General features: G+C 34.3%; 1 protein-coding gene across 1 annotated transcript in view; it reads right to left on the reverse strand.

Annotated features, from left to right (window-relative positions):
- The window catches only part of LOC124796061 (protein eyes shut-like), a 227,585-nt gene that overhangs the window by 40,220 nt on the left and 170,224 nt on the right, over window positions 1-17,141 (reverse strand). Inside the window, 1 exon segment of the mRNA XM_047260149.1 lies at window positions 4,178-4,183. Coding sequence (XP_047116105.1) covers window positions 4,178-4,183 — 6 coding nt within the window.

Consider the following 17,141-nt stretch of genomic DNA (forward strand, 5'->3'; position numbering starts at 1 on the left):
TAGAAATTTTTATCCACAAAAATAGAACTCTACAAACTATTTTGAATGAACAGAATTAGCTTAGCCCTAACTGGTTTTTTGAAATTTTACAGAACTGCTAGAGTGACTTGCTGACTGTGTGCTGTTCTCCTGCTGTTGACTAGACCATGCCTTGCCTCACCCCTGCTGTGCTGGTGGAGCTCTCACTGGTGTGTGCCAACCTAGTGCCTCTTGGAGCAAGTTGCTGGTTCTTATACAATATGGAGTTGCCTTCAAAGAGATTTTAATTTAATAATTTGATTGTTTTATTCATTACAATCTGTTTTATAAGTAGACACATTTTAATGAAGTTTTTGGCAAATTTTAGTTCATAGGGCACACTTTTTTTACTTATCAGTAATACTTAATTATAGCATAAGGTGCTATTTTTATAACTGCTACATTTTATCATAGCAGAATGTATCTAATACTAAAGTTCATGCAGCTGTTATACAGAGATTATCATCTAGAAGCTTCACTGAATACTCGTTAGTTTAGTGAACTCTACAAGGGCTAATTGACACAATCTGAAAAGCTAATTTGGTGAGTATGCAATTATGATTGTGTTTTATAACCTGACTTTGAAAGTTTATATTTTAAACACTGTCTATCTTTTTATAAGTATGAAGAGAGAGAAAGATATAAATAATAAAATAAAATTTGAAGGCCATGTTCCCCAATATTAGTGCCATATGGTAGTTACAACTTAACCTTTGTACAAAATTTTGAGCCAACTGTTAGATGATGCCCCAATTAGAAATAGATTTCAATACTGACACCGAATCTTACTCTGCAAGTTCAAAGCTTTTTGGTGATTGTACTTTCAAAAGTATTTTTAACTTTTTTAACTTCTTAGTTTTTTTAACTTTTGCACCTTGTTGTTGTATAACAATTATATTCCTTTAATTTTAATCGCAGTTATATGATGATGACTGTAGCTGAAACATGGTAATAAATTACAGAAAATTAATAGTGAACTATACATGGTTTATTCACAAAATATGCACAATGAGTGAAGACTCATAAAGGAAATTCCTTGTTTAATGGGAAAAGAAATGGCTGAGTGCAGACTCATAAAGGAATTTCCTTTTTTAATGGGTAAAGGAATGGCTGTCAGTTAGTTATTCTCTTCGCTCAACTATCCATGGTTTTACAGGCACTTTTAAGGGATTGTATTGCATAGTTTTATGTTTTTATTGACTCTCTTTCTTACAAAAGCAGCTTATGACTGAAACATTGGATGGGTAAATTTTTACCTAAACAAGCAAAAGTTATATGACAGTACATTACATTTCTATGCACATAAATTTAAATTGCAAATCTTCCCCCCCCCCCCCCCCCCCCCCTCCCCCATGTTTGCTGTATTAATATGCTTCATACACTCAAATATTCTTTAATTGTCTAAATGTAGTGATGCCACATACATGACTTCAAAGATTTTCCAAAGGTTTTGAGCTCAGTATTTGCTTTTATGTTTTTGGAGAGTTTCTTATAAAATTTAAGTTGCATGTGGACAGTACATTTCTGGCACAGAGATGCATCGATCCATCTCAAATGTACATTCTTATTGTCTGATATTGTGGTCATGAATATGACACTTTTTTTGCAGTTTACTATCCTTACCTATTACATTTACTTTAAAGGATATAGAAGTTTTTGTGTCCTGACCTGTTATGTGTACCACGGGGGATCAGCACCATCTTTTATTAATTTATTTGGTACAAATCTCTCAGTTGTCTCAGATACTATTTCTCTGAATTTCAGATTCATCTTGTCTATACTTACTTTGTTATTACATATGTAGAATTAAGTGGTGAGTGAAAATTTGTACCAAGCCAGGGAATCAAACCAAGGTCTCCTCCTCACCATGCAGGTGCATTAGCCACTAAGGCACCATGGCACAGCTGTTCACACAACTGTATAGATTATCATGGCACAGCTACCTCCTATATCCAAATTCTCATTGCTGCCCAAGTCTACTTTAAATTTTCCCTTACATTCAAACAGAATTGTTGATACTCTCCACATTCTGGAATAGCACTTCAGCATCAAATGTAAATGGGGGATCCAGCCTGAAACCCATGTAAGACAGGTATGATTTTATTTATACAGACTAAAGCAGTGAGTGAAAGTTTGTACCAAGGCTTGGAATCAAACCTGGGTTTCGTGCTTACTAGGCAGGTGTGTTAGCCACGAAGCTACCTTGGTACAGCAGTTCACAGAACTGCAAGGATTACTCCTACCCACCTCTCACCTTAATACAAATTCTCACTGCTGCCCCAGTCTACCTTAAATTCCCCCTTACACATGAACACAGTATGCAGGTGACCCCAGTTCAGTTCCTGGCCTTGATACAAATTTTCACTTGCCGCTTCAGTCAGTATACATAAAATGATATCTGTATGAGACCAATAATGTCTCTGAAATTGAGTCATTTCATTTGCATAAGTATCTGCATCTGAGTTGCAGGCTGGATCCCCCATTTACATTTGATGCTGAGGTGTTATTTCATGACATGGAGAGCCTCGTCAGTTCTGTTCATGTGTAAGAGGGAATGAATTTAATGTAGACTGTGGCAGCAGTGAGAATTTGAATCGAGGAGGGAGGTGTGCCATGGTAATCTGTGCAGTTGTGTGAACTGCTGTTCCATGTTGGCTTAGTGGCTAATGCACCTGCCTAGTAAGCAGGACACCTGGGTTCAATTCCCAGTCTTGGTACAAATTTTCACTCGCCATTTCAGCCTATATACATAAAATCATATTTGTGAGATCAGTACAGTCTCTGAAATTGTGTAATTTCACTTACACTGTTACTAGAGAAGGAGTGGAGGCTGCCTTTAGGAAGACGTCAAGAGAATTTTTATCTGCTTTTTTAAGTAGATATATTTTGTGTTTACTTTTAGTCATTTTGTATGTTGTGGTGGTCACTATTCCCTGTATCTGCCAAGATGCTCACTATTTACTCAGGGTTATTTGTCATTAGCAAGTGGTCAAGTATGTTTTTGCTACCGCTTATACTTTCAGTAGGCTCCTTCACTAATTGCTCAAAACAGATTTCAGAGACAGCACTTAGTACAATTTCTGATGATGCTTTATACCTAACACTGGCTTTGAATACATATTTTTGCCAACAAATTAAGGGTAGATTGAAGTCATCATCAACTCTAATTGTCTGAGCGGGCTATCTATTTGTGATGAGACTCATGTTTGCTATGAATTGTTCAGCAAGTGTAGTCTGAATGGGGGGGGGGGGGGGGGTCAGTAAAAGGAACCAATTATTAATTTACTGCATTGGCAAGTGGGACCTCTCCCCATAATATCTCACAGGAACTATCTACTTCAATTACACTACGAGATAAATTACTTCTAACAGCAACAAGTCGATAAATCTGCAACCTACACTATTGCAGAACTGTCTGAAACTGTGATTCAGACCCTCCATTGGGCTCTGTACCAAAGATCTGCCATTGATCTTGTCGATGTTGCTACAGATAGTGAGCTCCTGCCTTCACCACACCGGCAAGACTGGTGGTCTTTATCACTTTGGCTAACTGATTAAAATAAGAATTCTTTAGAGCTTACTCTTGCCAAAAAATGATACATACAGATGGTTTTGATAACTGTTAAAATGTTCTAAGGTTACTCAAATTAATGTTGTTGTCATTGCAGATAACTACAGTCAACAGTAAATGGAAATCATTCTTCATTCATCCTCATAAAATTTCCAATTTACCCCAAGTAACAATGGACCTACGTACAATTTACCTATTCTTCAGTCAGTATGTACAGCAACTTTTTATTTTATTCATAGTCATTATTTAGCTTCATCTCAACATTTAGTTTCTCCAAAAGTCCCACCATCCAGCCACAAAGGAGCATTCCCCTCATGACACAGTATGGCCCAGGACTGGAGCAACTGAATCACATTCTCCGCCAGGGTTATGACTACCTCTCATTATATCCTGAAATGAGGAATGTCCTCTCCAGTAGCCTTCCCATCCCTTCCACAGTGGTATTCTGCTGCCCACTGAACCTACACAATATACCCGTCCTTCCCTACATAACCCCTGCTCCCAGCACCTTGCCTCATGGCTCATACCCTTCTCATATCCCTGTTATAGAACAAGATGCAAGACCTGTCCCATGCATCCTTCCACCACCACCTACTCCAGCATCAAAGGCAGCACTACCTGTGAAACCAGCCATATGATCTACAAGCTATATTGCAACCACTCTGCTGCATTGGCATGACAACCAACAAGCTGTCTGTCCACATGAATGGCCACAACAAATGGTGTCCAAGAAATGGGTGGACCACCCCATTGCCGAGCACGCCATTCAACACGTTTTTCATTTCAGTGACTGCTTCACAGCTTGTGCCATCTGGATCCTTCTCACCACCACCAGATTTTCTGAAAAGCCTACACTAATATTCTGGTGAACTATCAGACCAATATGCAACAGTATGGCAGAAGGCACTAACAACTGATGAGGACGGAAAGCTATTCAAATAACAGCCACAGTTTGCCATGCATGATGGATTGCTATAATCCAAAGGTGTGTGGTAGTGTTGGGGCCTGGTCATATGAGGTGGGGTACAGAAGGTAGATGCCATCATCTTTTGACATTTTTAAAGTCAAAATTGGAAAATCAGGGAATCAACACAAAATTTTGCAAAAATTTAAGAGATGTGTCGAAGAGTGCAAATAATGCAAATATTAAGGCACTCAAATGACAAGAGACAATGAGATGGCATACTGTTAGGTTGCTGAAATATACATTTGGCGAACTAGCCCCTATACACTGAAGGGTAAAATGAAGAAATTGATTATGCATTGTCAAGGGCTATACCAAGTCACAGAAATGACATCACAAATTACAACTGCTGAAAAGGACCTCCACTGTCCACGTAGTGTGCATTAGACCTTCTAAGAGAGCTCTGGATGCTTTACCACAAGTGCTAGTGCTGCTATCAGCAAAGAATGCTGGGGCAAGAAGGGAAGTAAAGAATCAGAAGCTTGCAGACAGGCTGCACACGAGGTACATTCACTCAGGTCATGTCAGTATGTGACAAAGCTTACAGAATGTATATGGAGCTCTGTGGTAAGTTACATTATTTTCATTTTATTGTCTTATTTTGTTGGGTTATTATGTATTCTTAGTACAGAGAGATTTGTGCTTTTACTTTGAAGTTTTCTAGTAACAGAGATTGGCAGATAGTATATGTGTAAATGGAATAAGGATATGCCTATGTACTGATGAGAGTTCTGGTGCAAAGAGCATTTTCGAGTAAAAATTCCAGGTTACAAACAAACAACCTAATTTCACAGTTTTCTCATACCAAAAAAATCTCATTTGTCTGTATCGAAAAAACCAAATTCTCATTTCCTCATTTAAATTCTTCAAATTTAAAAAGTTTGATTCTTTATAAATAAGAACCAAAAAATCACATTTGCCTACATGAAAAAAAGACACAGGAATTCAAGAGGAAACTGAGCCAGAGAAAGCCAATAATATCCAAGATAATGTACACAGCCTTGACCATAGATCTACTCGTGTCTTGTACCAGCAAAGGCTAGCAGAAAAACTTGCTGCCATTGACGAAACCTCTGCAGATAAGATGTATGAGATGGCTAAAGAAGCCATCCATAATGCAGCTTATGAAGCACTGGGAAAAAAAGAAATCCAAAAGAGTAACAGAACATGTGATGAGTGGTGGAACCATCCAGTACAAGAGAAGGTAGAATGTAAGAAGAAAGCTTATAATAAACGGTTGAACTCAAGGTCAGACAATGGCTGGCGGGAATACAGAGAGCAAAGAAAAGATGCCCAGAAAACAATAATTACGGCAAAAAATGAAGCCTGGCAGAAAACCGGTGAAAAAAGAGAAAAAGGCATGGGGAATACACGTGCAAATAAAGCCTGGAAGGTATTAAAAACAATGAGAACACAGAATAAAGATAAAACAGATATAAACCTAATTAGCATGCAGCATTGGGTACAACACTACCAAGGGCTTGTAACTGAGAACAGAGCAGCAATCACTGAGAACCCACCAGACATTGAAATCATATATGCCACCGATAACCCCAAATGAAGTCCAAAATGCAATTAATGCCATAAAAAGCAGAAAGATGCTTGGTCCAGGTTTAATTTACATAGAACTGGTTACAGCAGCACCATCAAAACTCTTTGAGATATTGGCAGTGACTTTTGACAAATGCCTTAGAGGTGACGAAGCCCCTAAAGAGTTGAAAAAGGCAAGAAATAAATGAATCTGAAGAACAAAATGGATTCAGATCTGGTCGCTCCTGTACTGATGGAGTATTTAACCTAAAAAACCTAGTGGAGAAAAGGACAGCAATGGGCCTTGCGAACCGCCTTGTCTTTGTAGACCTCCAGAAAGCTTATGACACAATTGCTCAGAACAAGCTATGGACAAGTCTAAATGATAATGGCGTGTCACCGAGCTATGTGAAAGCTGTCAGACTCCTCCACCAAGGTTGTAAGGCAATGGTAAAAGTGAGAAATCAACTACCTCAAGAGACTGAGGCGACAAACGGATGCACACTCGCCCTTACACTCTTTAAGATCTACCTAGAGGAAGCACTAAAATCCCGGAAAAGGAAATGCGGAGGAGTCAGTATCAAGTGCTGATTAATTATCTTCCAGTATTCAAAAGAATAATTTTAGTGAAACAGCAAAATATTTTAAGGTGACCATTAGATTTACTAATTAACAAAAGGAGTTTACCCTTGTGAATAAATGGATTCTGAATAAAGATTACAGAAAAATAAATTACTTAAAAAAGAAATCAGTTTCCGAAATTCAATAATAGAAATTCTGATGAATACAAAATTATGTAACGAATCTGAAGATTTAATTTTAGCAGACACTTTCAAAAATTTTAGCAATGCATGTATTAAATCTTATAAACTTGATCCAGCTTGGTCTTTTACAGTTCCAGGATTATCTTTGGATTCTATGTTAAAAATGACAGGAATCAAATTAGATTTATTACATTATTATGGTATGATATTATTTCTTGAAAGAGAAATTCGAGGTGAAATTTATCAGGGTATTAAAAGATATGCAAAATCAAATAATACATATATGAAATATTTTGAGCTAAAAACAATCAGATTATATTGCATATTTAGATGGAAATAATTTACATGACTGGACAATGTCTGAGTTTTTACCCTTTAAAAATTTCAATTGGGTGGAACCAAAAAGGTTTAACTCTGAACAAATACTTAACATGTTACATGATTGTAAATAAGATTATGTTTTAGAAGCTGATTTAGAATATCTAAGAAAATTACATGATTTACACAAAGATTAACCTTTAGTACCTGAAGGAGGAAATAAATTATTAACATCTTTAAAAATGAAGAAAAATATGTTTTACATTTTGAAAATCTTAAACAATGATTAAATCTTGTATTAAAATTAAAGAAAATTAATAGAATCTTATCATTTGAATAATCAGATTGATTGAAGAAATATATAGATTTAAACACAGAAAAGAGAAAAACAGGAAACTAAAGATTTTGAAAAAGATTTCTACAAGTTAATGAATAATTCAGAGGTCAGAAGAACATTGTAAAATATTAAAAAAAAAAGACAAAATACTAAAATCATAACATCATAACAGATCCAAGAAAATATAAGAATTACATTTAAAAATGAAATTATGAACATACTACAGAATTATCAAACAATTATGTAGCACTTCATATGAAGAAAATGAAAATAAAGTTCAACAAATCAATTTATATTGGAATGGGTATTCTAGATATTAAATCTATGATTTTACCAGAATGTTATGAAACCAAAATATGTTAAAAAAAGTGATTTATGTTATATGGATACTAATTTTTTCTTATACGATATAAGAACTGAAGATTTTTATAAAAATATGAAATCATGATAGATGAATTTAATACCAGTGATTAATCAAAAGATAATATTTATGAATTTCTGCAAGGAAATAAGAAAGTTTTAGGAAAAATTAAATATGAATATTGTGGAAAAGGCATGTTGGAACACTTTAGTTTAAGACAGAAAATCTACGCATATAAAGTTGGTGAAAAAGAAGAGAAAAAATCTAATGGAGTTAAGAAATCTGTTGTGAAAAGTGAAATACCTTAGATGATTATAACAAATGCTTAACTGAGAAAATAAAACAAAATAGAAAAATGAATATGATTACATCATTTAAACATTAATTATATACAGCTGGATGTAATAAAATTGTTTTAAGTGCTGATAAATGAGTTGTAATACAAAATCGTATTCATACAACACCATATGGTCATTATAAATTACATCAAAATAAAATAAATAATAAGAATGATTTCTTACAATAATTAAACAGTTGGACATAACATTAAATAAAAATAGAAAATAATTAATTTCTTAATATTCTTTCATGGTATTGTAATTTTTGATGTCTTGATACATAAAATTTACAAACAAATTTTCCACAAAAACATTCAACTTTTTATAATCTCTTTCTTTATCTTTTTGGTAAGTAAAATTTAGAAACAAATTTTCCATAAAAACATTCAACTTTTTGATAATCTCTTTCTTTATCTTTTCGATATTTTAAAGCTAATATCTCATCTTTTGAATGCTCGCAGTTATGTATATATTTATAAGAATTTTTAATTTCCTTTGCAGATTTTTCACAAATAAATGTTTTAACATGGTAATTATGAAGATGTTCTTTCTGTTTCTTTATTTTACAATTATTACAACATGATTTTGATGGCAAATTATGTCTTGTTATTTTAATTTCTCTTGAATATCGTTTTATAGATTGCCCAAGGGACATATAATTTATTTTCACTAATCAATTGTATGGAAAAAATTATTGACATTAGAAATATACATTAATTTTTTTCATAAATGGAGTCACTTGTGGATATAAAAAATAATAAACAAATTTATAATAACAAAGAAGTTTTAATAAGCATTGATGAAAACATGATCTCTGGTTTTATGTAAATGACTTGGCGATATTTTACAATATAAACGTCCGAGGATGAACATGTTAAATGAAAATATTGTAAAACATATGAAAACTTCACTAACAGTAAAATCATGCTACTTAAAAATATCAAACCACCCACAAAATTTATTAATGAACATGGTTTATATTCCTTAGTTATTAAATACAAAATGCGTTTTGCAGTAAATTTTGAAATTGGGTTAATAATAAAGTCTTATCACACATTAAAAAACATGATTATATAAAATGAAAAAGAAAATATCTCACTTCGACAATTTAAATAAAATCAGAGATGAAAGTATTAATGGTTTCACAGAAATAATTTGTAACGCAGTTGGAATAATAAACAACAGAAATGAAGAAATAAATCTATTATTACCACATATTGTTCCTCAAGTGAGTAATTGAAATTTAAGACCAACTCTTGTTATTTTAAGGGGAGCCGGAGGTGCCTATGCTGCCCATGTTAAAACCACTAAGTTTGAGGAACATTTATGAATAAACTACCAAATAGAAAAATTTGAATTTTTTTTACATATAGAGTGGTTTAGTATTGCAGTTATGACAGAGGGATTTTGGAGTATCTTTTCTAGTTTCCTTCCAATTTTTTTTTTTATTAATGACCCAAATTTTTTTACAAATAATTGGTTTATAATTAAACTGAAATGAAACTACTGAACATATTGCCAAATGGCTGTGTTACAATGTAAGTTTGACAACTAGGAGTGCTGTATAAAAATTTCATCTCTCTAGCTTGAGTGGATTTTGAGAAAATGTTCCTTATATTCGAAAAATTCTAATTTACAGGAAATGGCTATCAAAGTTTCTCAATACATTCCTGCACTATAGGATGGATTATCAGGGTCTTCTTCTTCATCCTCCAAAAGCTTCCTCTTCTGTCTTCTTTTCTGGCCTCTTGTTCCATCATACTTCATATGCCTTTCTCTTCTTTCTGCTCCTCTTATCCTTCCTCTGTCAATATTTCTTAGTGCTTGTATAGTGTTCACCCCAGCTGTAAATCCTGATGCCTTCAGAACTTCACACTTCACACTGTTCCCTTGGTTGTAGGTTGCTATTGCATCATAAACGCCGAAGTGCAGTGTTTTTATGCTTACAAACACCCTTTTAGGAATCACTTTCCAAATCAAATTGTTTACGCTCTCATGAGAATTCTGCGTCTTTCCGTGTAGACATTTGTGTAACAATTCTGGCTGTGCTAAGTCATGAAAAATTGGTTTTATTGCATTTATCACAGCTGCTGGCAAACCATGTTTGTGATTATAGTCCTTTTTTGCATTATATTTGCACTAGGAATCTTTTGGGCACAGGCTGTGTTGAGGGTATTCATTGGAAGAGGCAGTATGAAGGAACAATGCCCACACTGCTTTTTGCATGTCACTAACATTACTAGTATTTTGCCTTATAGCATACCCATAGTATCTCTGTAGACGTTCAATGGTTTCAGTTCCTCTATAGTAAGCCTGCCTCTCCCTCCTATTATCTTTCCATCACTGAGCTTACTTGAACCCAAAGTTTGTTTGAGTCTTCAAAGCCGTGCACCCATATGCTTTTGCACATGCCCAATGCATTCCAACTTTTCAACTACAAATTCATTTCCATATGGTTTCAGTTCCTCTATAGTCTTGAAACCTTTGGAGTCACCATCCCCAAGGTAGTATTTGCAAGAAGATGTCACAGGGCTATGGCCGGCCATGTGTTACTTAGCAGAAGAATGCACTGTTTCAGTAATTGTAGTATCGCAACTTGGTATTAGTGTTAATTTTCTTTTCCCTACGTTCTTCCTCTTCTTATATACACGGTTACTAAAACGTGGCATCGTAACCAGAACAACGCTTTACACAAGAAGTATAATACTACCAACAACAGGCGCAACACTGAACTAATTCGAAACGGTAAACAGCAAAGAGACGATGTTCCGCACTCTTAGCGCTTCATTTGTCACAGAAAACAATGTATCCAACCCTTGAACACTCGCTGTATGTGTAACATAAGGCACTGTATGCCTAACAGGCTGAGAAAATCCCAAGCAGTTCGCCAGGAAGTCACGAGAGGGTGTTAGATGCATTCAGCGGCCGCCCATTTCCTCTGCAGGCGTGGGGGAAAATGGTAATAACTCCACTTATAGGGCGAGTAGAACAATAATTCAAAGTTTACATTAAAGAGGAATGTTCCAATTAATTTTCGTAGGGGGGGGGAAAAAAAAAACCGTAATTTTTTTGGATTTGACCACCTCCCGCTCCCCTTAAGATTATATGATTTTACCTATGAATGTTATGTATCTGAACAAAATTTAAATATGCACAAAATCAAATAGATATTGTCAGAAACAGACATCTAAACTGGGGTAAAATTAAGGACTCAATTATGCACTAAATTCAGCAAATTTATATTAACCAATAAAAGAACATTTAAGAATTCTTTGTCTCGAAATTATTTCCATACTTTGATTGATATTCACCAGAATAATTACTTTAAATAATAAATAAACTAACAAACGTTTCTCAGAATGTAAAAATAAATTTACATTTAGTTTTTTCATAACCAAATATTTAACAACATTTATAAAAAAATTTATATGCATCTAATAAATGGAACTTATTAAAACCATATTATTCCAGCAACTCGAATTCAAAATCTTCAAATGATTTTGACAATAAATCGGTTTTGTGAACCTTTAATTGAATATTAAAATACACTATATCTTTTTAATGAAATAATAAACATAATGAAAATTATATTCAATACGAAAAATGTTTAAAGTATCATTACGTAACTCCATTTAAATAGAAAACTTTTATTATTAAAAATATATAAACTTCTCCAATTTGGAGGTAATGAAAAATTATCATTCTTTAGTAATGGAGAAGATATAACATACAATTTTCGTATTTTCCCACCTATAGTGTAAATCATCGAAACCTAACCATTAAACATAGACTTTATTACCTTTCTTATTTAAAACTTTACCAACAAGGTAAACATCCAAAAAATAATTTTTAATAGTTCTTGTTCATAAAAGGGTCCTTTTACTTATTCACCATTAAATCTTACAATTTATAGGTGATTGAATTGGAATGAATAACTTCTTCAACTTCAAAAATATCTGTTGATCAGTTTGCTGTATAACTGTTTTACAAAATTCCTTTCAATTTAACCTATTCTTACTTTATCACCAATTTTATATTTAGGTTCAACATTTAACAAATTTTTTATTTAGGCTATTTTTCAATAAGATTTTTTCAGTTTCTTTATTTACATCTTTCGGTTGCATTTTTATTGTTAAATCGTATGTGTTACTTTAATCATCAATTAATTTAGAAACTTAGTCAACCCAATTACATTTTCCATAGAAGATCAAATTTCTTCCACATATCTTCTTTCAATGTCCTGTTAAATTGTTCAACAAAAGTTGCTTTGAATTCACAAATAACTGAATAATGATTAATGTTAAATTTGTTGATTTATTCTTGAATTCTTTATTATAAAGTACTTTGCCATTATCTGTTTGCAAATTTTTCGTATTGTCAACTCAAATATTTTTTCGATAGAGTCAATTATATTTTTACCTGTTTTATCATTAAGTAGAAGAGCCCATGCAAATCTTAAAAAACAAACATCTATACTATGTAATAAATATTTATAACCTTTATATATTTTTCAAATTCCTTTCAGATTACCTGAATCTATTTCAGCTAAATCAGATTGCCATAAATAATCAATTCTGAAAGATATTACATTTTTTTTCATTTAAAATTTTTATTATGTAATTCAATAATAATTTGTTCACGGATAGTTATAAATTCATCTACAAAACTTTTTTAACAAATTTACTCATTTTGGTTTTACAAATCGAACATATTCCTTGAATTCTTTGTTCTCCATTTTTATTTGTTAATCTATGAGGATGATGTTTTTCAGTAAACTTTTTGCACTTCAAACAGTATGTGCAATTATCATTAAATGTTAAATCTTTGTTTATGTCTTTCATCAACAACAAAAACCTTTCTAAGAATAAAATCATATTCACTGAAATTGTGTCTTTTTTGTTTACCTCCAGTCACAAAAGTAAATTCAATAATTGGTTTAAGGTAATTTAAAAAGTGCAAATATGACATTAAATCTGTTTTTGAGAAATCATCTGATAAAGCTTTCTCAATATATATAGTTTTGAAACATAATTAACACATTTATATATTGTTGTATAGGTTCTAAAAGTCTTGTTTTCAAATATCTTTTACTAACTGTATCCAAATCATTTAGTCAATCGTTGATATTACCTATTCTTTCACTCTTAAAATCAAAACAGTATTCAGATACATTAAAAACGTTATTTAATTCTTTTGGGTATTGTTTAATTACATTAACTATATTTGACTCTAATGATGATTGAATATTTTTGAATTCTTAAATTAATTCATTATTAGTGTTTTTGATCTAATGATTGAAAATCTTTTATTTTTTCTAAATCGTTATTGAGTTTATTTCCAAATGAATTTAAAATATCATTAAACTTATAATTCATACATATTAGTTTCAAACAAATCAACACAAATGCCCACAAATTACTTCATCATAATTTTGTATATTTTGAAGACTGCAGTAGATTATTTTTTTCGAAATAGTTAACAAGATGTTTCGGAATATTTCCTCCAAATGCATTAAAAACAATTTTTTTGTCTTTATTTTTATAACAAAATATCCAGTGAGTTTCAAAATGATCAGATGTTATCTAAATTTACTATTCCACTTTTAAATTGTTTGTCTCATTAAGTAATCCATCAATCAGAAACATGCCGTGAAAATGATTAATTTTTAATTGTTTAACTAATTCTTATAGGTACAAATTAGATACAGGACAATTAATTTTTGTGATTACTTCTTTGAAATTTTTTCTCTTTTCCAGTTCCCAATTTTTTCTTCTTCTAATTCTTTTTCCCCTTTATTCTTAATTATATCTTCATTTGCATTGCCCTCAGTGGAACAAAACAGGCTATTTTATTCATGAGTTTTGATTCAATTCACACAGATAGAACTGATTTTTCTGCATATGATGGCAAATCAAATATTAAACTAATTGATAACTATTTGAAAATTTTGATGTTATTACAATTAAAAAAGAAAATGGTATTTTATCTAGAATCAAATATCCATTTATTTCTTCTTCAACTCTTACTTGATTGACATCACCCTTTTGAATGAATTAAATATGGAAGGACGTATTCTTAACAAGAGAAAAATTAAAACTATAAAAATTAAGTTCTTCATCCATCTAAATTATTTTGTGGATTTTTTAAAGGTTATGAAGAAACTATGTTTTAAGGTGATTTAACTTTTATTTTTACTTGGAGGCCAAATAAAGATCAAGAAGATTTGATTCTTTGTTCGACAACAGAAAATGATAATTCTACACTTCCAAAAGGTGCGCCCCTGGTAGCTGATTGGTGAGCAGGTTTGATTTCCGGCTGGGTCAGAGATTTTCTCTGCTCAGGGACTGTGTGTTGTGTTGTCCTAATCATCATCATTTCATCCCCATCGACGCACAAGTTGCCGACGTGACGTCAAATCAAATCACTTGCACCCAGTGAACAGTCTACCAGTTGGGAGGCCCTAGTCACACACCCACTCACTCACTTCCAAAAAAGGGTAAAATTGTTGTAAAAAGCATGGAAAGTCGTGTTCCTGTTGTTACATATGAACCAGAATATTCACTTGAATTAGAACAAGAAAGAGTTAAAAATCAAAAAATTCCAATTTCGTTCTTCAAACTTCAAACACTTGAATATGTTGGTTTACAAGGGAAAAGAAATTCGGAACTAGATATTACTAATTATTATAATTAGACATAATTTGATATGCCTCAATTTAATTTTGTTGTTTTCCTAATCGAAAAAATAATCAATTACTTGATTCTTCTTTATTCAATCATGTTAATTTACAAAATATCTGTTAGAAATGGAAGAAATGAATTTTTTCCTCAAGGATTATAGAATCTTGAACCACCAAATAACTTTCTAAAAGCTTATGATTCTTTTAGAGATATTAAAAGAATAACTCAAATAATGATGTAAATGTAAGTTCATTCAATTTTATAATATATATGACCAGTTTCTCCCGGCGGCAGACATCGTGAATGCAGTGGAACAGGTTGCAGCGTGATTACCACCTGAAGCAGCAGAAGTGTGTTGGGAAACCTGCCAGGCTCTGACCAGAACTAAACCTATGAAGACTAACATTACCAGCAGAGAGAGGACGGCCATTCGGGACCTAAGAGAGTGCTCAGAGATTTTTATCTTGCCTGCTGACAAAGGCAACGCCACTGTTGTTCTTTCCCGTAAGGACTACATTGAGAAGATGTGGTGCTTGCTAGATGACGACTCCTATAGGAAGATCAACACTGACCCCATGAAGAAGGTGGAAAACGAGACCAGGGCTCTACTCCAGGACGCGGATCTACCAGAGGGGAACGCCAAGAAATTGTCACCTCAAGGATCTGTACCACCAAGACTTTATGGACTCCCTAAGGTCCACAAAGAGGGGGTACCTATGTGCCCGATTGTCAGCAACATTAGGGCACCTACTTACTTGCTGGCAAAATATCTGGGTGAATTACTTAGCCCCTATGTAGGTAAATGCCCTCACCATATCCGTAATTCCATGGATTTTGTGAAATGTCTCGACAACTTCAGACTGAAAGACACTGATATCCTAGTGAGCTTTGATGTGGTTTCACTATTCACCAGGGTGCCTCTACGAGAGTCAGTAGAGCTTATTGGGCAGAAATTTCACGAGAAGACCACCAAACTCTTTAGGCATGTCTTGACCTCAACGTATTTTCTGTTTAATGGGGAATATTATGAGCAAATGGATGGAGTCGCAATGGGCAGCCCACTCTCACCAGTGGTTGTGAATTTGTATATGGAGCACTTTGAGGAGGAAGCCTTGGCGTCATCCAATTGGAAACCTACTTGTTTCTTCTGTTATGTCGATGACATGTTCGTCATCTGGCCCCATGGTACGGACAAGCTCCTGGATTTCCTTACACACCTAAACTCCATACATCCAAACATCAAATTCACTATGGAGACCGAAGCAGAAGGAAGATTACCATTCCTGGATGTCATGATCAAGAGAAGAGCTGATGGTACCCTGAGCCACGGTGTGTACAGGAAGAAAACGCACACTGACCTGTAACTGCATGCAGACAGCTGCCACCACCCTTCTCAGAGGAATGGAGTACTAAAAACACTAGTACACAGGGCGCGCAGCATCTCAGACGCAGAGACTCTGCCCCAGGAATTGGAACACCTCAAAACCGTGTTCTGAAAAAACGGGTACTCGGAATGGCAGATTAGATGCGCTCTCCGTCCCACCACCACAGCACAATCTGTGGAGACGGATGAAGTCACGAAAGAAGAGGTAGCCACTGCCTTTATTCTGTACAACGGTGCACCATTGGGGAAAATCGGCCGTATATTAAAGAAACATAGAGTTAAAACCGTCTTCTGCCCGCCTAATAAAACACGGGCATTACTGGGAAGTGTGAAAGATGACCTCAGTTTGAGGAAGGCTGGCATATACCAAATTTCCTGTGAGTGTGGAAGACTTATATCGGACAAACAGTACGCACCATCAAAGATCATTGCCGAGGACATCAAAGGCACACTCGACTGCAACATCCGGTAGCAGAGCACTTTTTGTCCGAGAAACATGAGATGGATTATGAGAGTACCAAGATCCTGGCTCAGACCTCTAAATATTGGGACAGCGTTATAAGGGAGGCTACCGAAATTCGCACCAGGGAAGATCTTATCAACTGAGATTGCGGCTACAATTTCAGCAAGGCTTGGGACCCGGCATTGAATGTGTAATTAAGAAGACTCTCAGCAAGAAGTAAGAACTGGTGACCAGGGCGGACGTAGCAAGCACATCGACGCTACAATAGATTCCGACGCCCACATCTTCGCGACCGCAGGTGCACGGGTGCGGACGGCGAAGAGAGCAGCCCACGGGGGGAGGGGTTTTAAATCGGCTGCCCGCCCTCAGGAGCTCAGTTCGTCAGTGCAACTGATGATGGCAACATGTCTGAT

This window comes from Schistocerca piceifrons, chromosome 4 (genome assembly GCF_021461385.2).
Source record: "Schistocerca piceifrons isolate TAMUIC-IGC-003096 chromosome 4, iqSchPice1.1, whole genome shotgun sequence".
NCBI lineage: Eukaryota > Metazoa > Arthropoda > Insecta > Orthoptera > Acrididae > Schistocerca > Schistocerca piceifrons.